This window comes from Branchiostoma belcheri, unplaced genomic scaffold (assembly GCF_001625305.1).
Source record: "Branchiostoma belcheri isolate BF01 breed outbred unplaced genomic scaffold, Haploidv18h27 scaffold70, whole genome shotgun sequence".
Lineage (NCBI taxonomy): Eukaryota > Metazoa > Chordata > Leptocardii > Amphioxiformes > Branchiostomatidae > Branchiostoma > Branchiostoma belcheri.
Window position 1 is genome coordinate 1,326,859 of NW_017804354.1, and position 9,393 is coordinate 1,336,251.

Below are 9,393 nucleotides of genomic sequence, written 5' to 3' on the forward strand. Positions count from 1 at the left end.
TCGCGTTCAAGAGACAGGCGTCAAAAGAAAGGTAAGACAGGACGCACTCGTACCATAAATGATGCTAGCTCCGCTCGTGTTAAGATAGAATGGCCACAAGAAAGGGCTCATTTCCCTGGCTACGGAAAAAATGGTGGCGTGACTTATGATGAACTAACATTACCGATGTTTGTACATGGTTATGTAAAGAATGTGATCGAGTCTCATTGTCACAAAGTTCCCCGTGTGGTCGAGGACAAGTTATGTCATCTGTCAGACTTGATGTTTGATGCGGTTTACCATGATTGGGTCACGGTTAGAGAGCTACATGCAGCGGTTTTGTACGGGTTGGAGCACGAGACGGTGACTTGGTCTGATTCCGACATGTTGGACACAATCAGGGACAGACATTATCGTACACAGGGTGGTGTTGCAACCGGGAGTGCTCAGGGGGCGGAGCCACGGACGGGTAAGCCACCCTCACGTGATACAGTAGGCACTTCTAGACCGCGTTATTGTGGCGGTTTTCAGTCAGGATCATGTTCCCTGCCATCCGGGCACTGGAGTGCGAGATGGAATAGTAACGTGCTACATGTCTGCAGCGCTTGCCTGGTGTACCGCCACACCCAGGAGCCACATCCCCGAGACCGCTGCCCCTACAACGAAGCATCCTTTCGTGCCGCTCAGGCAAGAGCTGGTGGAAGAGCCTCCGTCACTCCCTCCGTACAGGGCGGTGCGAGCAGCGCACCCAGACAAGGCGATCGAGTTACACAGGGTGGTGTCGGCGTGTGAAGGACATAACTTTGTTGGCGCACGTGTTCCAGTGGAGTCGGCTTTGAAAATCGATACATGGAGAGAACTACTAGTGGACTATGAAGACAGACGTATTGTTGATTTCTTAGCATTCGGGTGGCCGATTAATGTGGAGCCGGAATTGTATCAACGCCCGGTCGACGTATCCTTTCAGAATCATTACTCAGCTAGACATTATGCGGGACATGTAGATGCGTTTATTTCCAAAGAACTTAGTTTGGGTGCCATAGCCGGACCATTTGATTCGAATCCTTTTTCGTTCCCGGCGGTGCCGATTCCGTTACAGACAGTAGAGAAGAGAGACAGTATAGAGAGAAGAGTTGTAGTAGACTGCAGTTTTCCGGCAGGTTTCTCTATTAATGATGCTGTTCCCAAGGATTATTATTTAGGACAGGAGTTTAAGTTGACCTACCCCTCCGTGGATACATTGTCGCATATGATATTAGACAAGGGGCGTGGCTGTTTATTATACAAGACGGACTTGAAACGAGCGTATAGACAAATTCCGGTTGATCCCAAAGACTACAAGTATTTGTGTTACTGTTGGAGGAACAAGTGGTATGTTGATACAAGGTGCCCTTTTGGCCTTCGTTCTAGTGCTTTTATTTGTCAGTCAACCACCTCTGCAGTCACGTTCATACAACAAAAGAAAGGTTATTCAATTTGCAATTATCTAGATGATTTTGGGGGAGCAGAGTACCCTCAAGTCGCGATGGAGGCCTTCAACAGTTTGCAGGGAACATTACACAGCCTGGGGTTGGAAGAGTCGGTTGAAAAAGCGGTGGAGCCTACGACCTGCATGACATTTCTAGGGACTGAGTTTGATACCGTAGCGATGGTGAAGCGAGTCCCACAGTTTCGGTTGGAGGAAGTGAGACTGTTACTTGACGCGTGGATTGACAAGAAGAAAGCTTTGAAACGCGAGCTTCAGTCACTGATTGGGAAACTGGTATTCGTGTCTGCGTGCGTGGCACCTGGACGTCTTTTCATTTCGCGCATGTTGGAAGTACTACGAAGTGTCCGCAGGAGTCATCATAGAATTCGGTTGTCTCGTGACTTTAAGCTGGATGTGCGTTGGTGGCGACGTTTTATGACCTTGTTCAATGGAGTCTCACTATTGACTCCGGACATCTATTGTGCACCGGATGAAGTTGTGGCCACGGATGCGTGTCTGACAGGGTGCGGGGGAATCTGTAATGGTGAGTTCTTTCACTCCAGGTTCCCGACTGCTGTTCTCGAACAATATGGAGCTAAAATACATGTCTTGGAGATGCTGACGATTGTGGTAGCGGCCAGGAAGTGGGGACCAGGCTGGAGAGGGTCCAGAATCGTGATCAACTGTGACAATATGGCGTGTGTTTATGTGTTGAATTCGGGACGTTCAAGAGACAAGGATTTGCTTCATAGTGCGAGAGAACTTTGGCTGATCGCGGCATCGTGCGATTTCGTCTTACGGGCAGAGCATATTCAAGGACGGGAGAACCGAGTCGCCGACCACTTGTCGCGATGGCATCTCTCATCGAAACATGCTGAACAGTTTCACATCTTGACAGAGGATGTGGACACGATAGAAATACCGGTATTTCAGGAAGATTTCGTCCTGGATTGCCCTTACTGACAGTTTGCTTTCTTTGTGTTTTATGTTGCAGCTGAGACAGACCTGAGCTACTTGCGAGAACAGGCACGTCGGACAAAATTTGCTGCCTTCGCGGAAGGAACTTGGTCAAATCTTAGAACACAGTTGAGGACTTATCTTTTGTTTTGTACATTTTATGATATAACTGCCTTTCCAGCCACCTTGGACACACTAGAGACGTTTTCTCAGTTTTTAAGTCGTTCTTTCAGAGCACCGGGGTCAATTGCAAATTATATTAGCGGTCTTAAGACCTTGCACACATTGTTCGGCTGGGACACTGCCGCGTTTGATTCACCGGACTTGGGACTACTGAAACGGGGATTCAGCAAGCGAATGCAGCATACACCTCATCAGAAATTGCCGTTCACTCCATCAGTGTTGCACAGGATTTATGAACAATTGGACATTTCAGTTCCTTTTGAAGCAACGATTTGGACTATTGTATTGTTAAGTTTCTTTACTTTCCAGCGGAAGTCGAACTTCTTAGCTAAGAGTACATTTGATCCTACTAAGCAGTTCATGCTGAGAGATTTTGTGGTACACAGAGGAGTATTGTTAGTCAGAATAAGGTGGTCAAAAACACTGCAATGTGCTGAACGTGTCTTGTATGTACCAGTGCTTGAGATACCGAACTCGCCGTTATGTCCTGTGACTGCATTTCGCAATATGGTTAGTCTCAATACGAATAGGAACACAGAGGCTGCGTTTGTAAAGCCCTACAAATCTACCTTTGTACCGTTAACTCAGAATGTGTTTGACAGAGAGTTTAAGAGAATTCTAGTTAGAGCTGGTTTGGATCCCAGATGTTATTCATTGCATAGTGGCCGTCGCGGAGGTGCGTCATTTGCCTTCCACGCAGGTGTACCAGTTGATCTTATTCGTATTCAAGGTGACTGGAAGTCAGATGCTTATTTACTATACCTGAAGGTTCCGTTGGAAAAACGTTTAGAACTCTGTGCTAGGATGGTGCATCAGATCCGCACAACTTACTAGTAGCTATATTGTGTTTAATGTTGATTGCAATGTTGTTTTAAGTTGGTTGTGGTATGGGGGAGGTTATTTTGTTTGTTTCTTTCGTTGTGGGTCATTTTCTTTTCTTTTGCAGTTTGGCCTTCTTATTTTGGCGTTTTGTTTTGGAAAGCAATTAAACTTTCCCATTTCAGGCCACTCCTGCTTGTTCTATCTTGATTGTTAGATAATTTGGGAAAAATTGTCCGCATGAAAATTTTTCGTAATTAGAAACAACTAAAAGATTTCGTTCGGCCCACAAACCACGTGACCGCTCCCCCCGTGACCTTCGAACTTTCTCAGTTTGTTCTGTTTTGGGGGGAGACGGTTCATGTTTTCGGTCCGCTCCGCTTGAATTTCGACCCACCACCTCCCCATCACCACCTTAGCTATAGTGATAGTATATATACTGGTACGAGGTTAACTGTGGATAAGTTTGATATATGGTTACTAGTACTTGAATGTTCCTTGAACTTACTGAATGGCGTTTTGTTTTGGAAAGCAATTAAACTTTCCCATTTCAGGCCACTCCTGCTTGTTCTATCTTGATTGTTAGATAATTTGGGAAAAATTGTCCGCATGAAAATTTTTCGTAATTAGAAACAACTAAAAGATTTCGTTCGGCCCACAAACCACGTGACCGCTCCCCCCGTGACCTTCGAACTTTCTCAGTTTGTTCTGTTTTTGGGGGAGACGGTTCATGTTTTCGGTCCGCTCCGTTTGAATTTCGACCCACCACCTCCCCATCACCACCTTAGCTATAGTGATAGTATATCTACTGGTACGAGGTTAACTGTGGATAAGTTTGATATATGGTTACTAGTACTTGAATGTTCCTTGAACTTACTGAATGGCGTTTTGTTTTGGAAAGCAATTAAACTTTCCCATTTCAGGCCACTCCTGCTTGTTCTATCTTGATTGTTAGATAATTATCTGCCAATCTGCATCCAGTCCTGTAAAGTTGCAATGTATGCTGACGACACCATACTTCTCTGCCCTCAGTCTTCATACAATCGAACATACTATCCAAAGTGATTTAGTCAGAGTCTCACAGTGGTTTTCCGCAAACAAACTTTCCTTAAACCCAACTATATGTCATTCAGATGGTGGCTGAATTTAATAGAAACAGTTGCAACTCTCAGTTAACAATTGTCACCGATTACTGATTTTCTATTACCAGAGCATCAAGACACTGTTAAATGAGCAGATGGAATCTGTATCCACATATATAAGAAATATAATCATTCCTAACTGGTATACTCTTGATGTAGGTCTTTTCAATTTGTTAGGTAAAGGCTTAATACTAGAATTCATATACATTGAACTATTTTTTTTAACTTTCAGATTCCCAACAAGTGGCTGCAAAACAGAAGAATCTCTTTCAACCTGTGGGGAAAGGCACCAAGAGTCAGACGTTGTCAAGAGAACCAACCTAGCCAAGGTCCTTCGACAAGCTGTGCCAGAGGCTGGACTTTTCACAGCCTTGGAGGCACAACCCCACCAGGAACAGGCTGGCGTTACATCTGCACAGCCTCGAACTCCCCAGTCCCTCTCTATGGATGTATTGGCTAGGCCATACACCTCTGCTACCCATTAACTTCCTCATCATAAGTAAGGATGATGTAGAAGTTCTGGAAAAGGCAACCAGGGCTCAGAGCAACTCCCCAATCTGGAGCATGGCTCGCCGTGGACGGATCACTGCATCAAATTTCTACAGCGTGTACACGTAAGTCAAAACAATCAAAGCAAAGCCTGGCACACCAACAGACGTCCTTCTGACAAAAATAATGGGCTACACTCGTGTTAGTGAGAGTATACTTGCTTTAAAGTATGGACGAGAGATGGAGGACGAAGCAAAGAATTCTCTGAGAATTTTTCCAGTGAGCATGAAGGTGCACCCAGATGAGACTATCAGAGCACAAGGTGATTCACCTGATGTCAAGTTCAGCTGCAAGTGCCATGAGGAAGTAGTAGTAGAGCTGAAGTGTCCCTGACCTGTAAGGATACTGCGCCAAATGCCAACATTCTTAGCTATCTGTATGAAAGTCCTGATGGAGTTAAGCTCAAACAGAACCATGCCTACTATGCACAGTGTCAGGGACAGATGGCTCTGACAGGGTGTACGTCATGTATATTCTATGTGTATAGCAGTCAGAGAAGAGTTCCTGGACCGACTCCTGGAAAACATAAGGGCACGATTCCCCGTAAAGACCTGCTGGATGCCATGAAGGTCTGTATACATTGGAAAAAAAATATGTACGTTAGTGCACCACATTTCCAGTGTTAAGCAATTTGCTGCACTATATGTCAAAATAGCTTATGTATATTCTAAATAGCATTCACTTGTTGCAGGTCTTTGAACCAGCCTGGGGACAACCAAGCCTTAGCATACTGGGGTTGACGGGAGCTGGCCACGCTTCTGGATCATTATGCCGAGCAAAAGGCCACGAGGGATGGCAACCTGTGCGACGGCTACGTGGAAAGATGTATGTGTGAAAGCCAATTTGTGGCTTTCAAGCAGATGGTGTCCGCGAGGTTTAGGGGTGAGGAAAGGGAGGATGACGACGGCCAGGTGTACTTCCACCACTACCGGCCGACCGAGTTGCCTTTGGTGGCAACAATGTGGAGAACCAGCAGATCTATGGTGGTAAGTGAATTTCTTCTATTCCTTTTTGCATTCAATCTTTCCCAATGCAGGTGTATAAACTGAAGTGCTATTGATTGTATTGACCAATTGCTTGTTTTCCTGTCAGCATCTGAACCTGAACCTGTCTGAACCTGAGGTGGCAGACCTTGACAGCTAGGAATTATTTTTAGTGAGTACACACCCAGTATTTGATGTGAGGCGTAGCCGCGCGCTCGCGGCTGACATCTAAGAAAATAAAACATGTATGTGACATTTCAGAAGTAGTTTCAAACGTTCAGCATCTGCTCTGTTCTTAACCAATAGAAATAGAAATAAAGGATGTACCTGGCCATCCTCTCTCTATATATTTCCTCTTTCTCCAAAGATAAAAAGGTGGCCGTAATCCACCTCAAAATGCAGGAAATAGCGTTTCAGAGAGTTCAAATTTCAACATTTTTCGGGGGAGGATACCGGCGCGAGCGCGCGGCTCCGCCGCACATCAAATACTGGGTGTACTCACTAAAAATCATTCCTAGCTAAAAGCCTGCTAGCAGACATGGCAGTGTCAAGGTCAATATAGAGTTTGACAGTAGCTACTGGGAGGGCATGTGTTCTGCTCTGGACTACTTCTTTGAAGAACATGTTTCCTCCTGAGCTGCTCACAGGTAACCTAAAGGCGCAGATTGATGGTGAAATATGCTAGTCAAGTAGCAGGTACAAGCCAGTCTAGTTCTAGTGAAGATGCTAGTCAAGTAGCAGGCACAAGCCAGTCTAGTTCTAGTGAAGATGCTAGTCAAGTAGCAGGCACAAGCCAGCCTAGTTCTAGTGAAGATGCTAGTCAAGTAGCAGGCACAAGCCAGCCTAGTTCTAGTGAAGATGCTAGTCATGTAGCAGGCACAAGCCAGTCTAGTTCTAGTGAAGATGCTAGTCAAGTAGCAGGCACACGACAGTCTAGTTGTAGTAAAGATGCTAGTCAAGTAGCAGGCACAAGCCAGTCTAGTTCTAGTAATGGCCACAGTAGTCAGGCTGCATCAGCACCGGCCCCTGTCATATGCCCTACATGTGCAAAACCATGCCTTGACAATTTCAAGAGGTTCAGTGACGGCAGTGAGGGGTGTGATGTCTGTGACAGGTGGTATCACTTCAAATGTGTGGGTCTATAGAATTCCCAGCAGGTGAAAAAACTACCTACCACCTGAAGTGTCCTAACTGTATCTAAACAAAGCCACGGTGGCTTGTGGTATCTACCACTATCGTGCAAGGTTTGGAACAAACTCATCGAGTTCGTGAAGAAGTGGCAGGAGGGACGCATCAGAAAGCAGCCCAAACAGGGCAGGCAGCTGAAAGCCTGTCACCTCAGGTTCCTGGATAAAAGAGACGATGAGGACAAGATGACCGTGCTCCAGCGGCTCATAGACGGGGAGCTGGAGTGCAGCTTTGATAAGAAGGCATTTAACGTATACTTTAGGGTGAAGTTTAGATTCCCTGTGTTGCTCGAGCGCGAGCTGGGCAGGCACGATTAGGTTTCTTGATCGCCTTCTGCAATGGCTACGTGGCACTCTTCTTGCAGAAGAGGAAGAACGATCAATTCAGAGAGGCTCACTGGTCTTGCATCGCACAAACGGACAACACCTCCTGCCCCGTCGCCATCTTACGCCGCTTCCTACGAGCCTCGCAGTCTACAGGACACGTAAAGCTCTTCCGCAGAGTGGCCAACATCCGCGGTACCCAGTCTCTTCGCCAGGAGCCGATGTCTCGCGCGCCCACGAAAAGGTCCTTCATATGCTGAACGCCATAGGCCTGGACGCTCGCAAGTACGGCCTTCACAGTCTACGTTCAGGTGGTGCTAGCACAGCCGCAGCCATGGGAGTCCCCGATCGGCTCATCGCTCATCACGGTGGTTGGCGCAGCACGGAAGCTCGAGAGAGTTACATCCTGGAGTCCAAGTCTTCCGTCCTCGGCGTTTCCTGATCCCTTGGCCTCTAAGCCTTCTCCCTTCCCCACTCCCCACATGACTAATTCTCTACTTTTCTTTTCGTGACGGTGGCGACTAACTAATATTGTGTGTTGTGTACATAGACAGGAAGTGGGCTTCTCTTCGGAGCTTGCGAAGAAGAGAAATTCCACTTTCTGTCGGAGTACACGATTACCCCCTACCCCTCTCTTAATTACTTCCATCCCTTCTCCCCTCTCGTCCTTCCCTATCTCCCCGCAGTCCGCCATTCGTAGCCCCGTCAGTCTGTGTGCGATGTCGTCTACGTGCAGCTGTGTCAGGTCGTCCCAACGTAGGAATCCAGAGAAGCTGAGTTCAATCAAGCACAGAGGTTGTAGGTTGTCTAGGCTAGTGATAGGTGTCAAGAAGGTGGAACAGAGGTTGTGAATGTCCCGAGAGATCCCTATGGGGTGTCTTTGGAGTTGCAGCATAACTTCCTGATTGACAAGTTATGTGTACCTACCTTCACAAATACATGTATCTTTATCTTTAAATATTTATACAGAATACTTACGTGCCTGACTCTTGTTCTTGCCCTTCATAGGAGCTTTCTGGTCTTTATAATGCCAGGGGGAGAAGTAGAAGAGGGGGACAGGCATACACAAGAGGAAGACAGCCTCCCTCTTGTGAGGACATGGAGATCCAGTTCTATCTCTTAGAGAAATACTTAGACAAAACACCGCTCCCGTCAGAAGGGGGTGGCTACGTAGCTGCGGGGTTAGGACCGCAGACAGTGGCCATTAAAAGAACAATGGACCACAAACAGGTCAGTCCCTTCCAAGTCAGCCAAAGTTACCATAGTTTTCGGTAACAGCTGCTTTTCAGTGCAAGCAGCTTAAATTTGGAATCAAGTTTATATATTGTAGGGTCATGTCATGTCGGGTCATTTTTTACATAAATGCACCGGTGCAGGTATGCAGAAAAACGTATTTCGAGCCCTGCTTTTCTTCCTCTTTCTCCTCCTATAATCCTCCTGTAGTTTTTACATGATCCTCTTAACTTTTTTTATCTTAAACAAAGGTTTTAATTATTTCAGGTGGAGTTGAATCTCTTTGAGGCGTATCCGCGGTTGCGGGAGTTGGAGGGGGGGGGGGGGTTGGCTGTTAAAGAAAGCTGTGGGGTCTGGGCCAAAGGCCAGACCCCTAGTTTTCGCCGCAGCATCCCAGGCTGGCTATCCTGGGGAGTGGTTTCGGCAGAACTGGAAGGCAAAATCGGCGAAACTTTACATTGTGCCGATGCAGTCGGTACTGTCGACGGAACCCCTCCCAGTAACAGCCCAGGTAATATGTTGACTAATTTGTTGTACAAATTACGCAAATCAATACCTACTTTGCATTA

The 9,393-nt window shown here is 46.5% G+C and overlaps 1 protein-coding gene and 1 pseudogene across 1 annotated transcript; both read left to right on the forward strand.

Annotated features, from left to right (window-relative positions):
• Positions 1-57: 57 nt before the first annotated feature.
• LOC109484856 lies at positions 58-2,446 on the forward strand. Its single transcript, XM_019788215.1, has one exon. It carries the CDS (start codon positions 572-574, stop codon positions 2,408-2,410), a length of 1,839 nt encoding a protein of 612 aa, XP_019643774.1. The 5' UTR covers positions 58-571; the 3' UTR covers positions 2,411-2,446.
• A 2,082-nt stretch (positions 2,447-4,528) lies between these two features.
• Positions 4,529-7,585, forward strand: LOC109484807 (annotated as a pseudogene).
• Positions 7,586-9,393: the final 1,808 nt, after the last annotated feature.

Coding starts and splice junctions, on each gene's coding strand:
- LOC109484856 (XM_019788215.1), top strand. CDS start 572: ATGTCTGCAGCGCTTGCCTGGTGTACCGCCACACCCAGGAGCCACATC.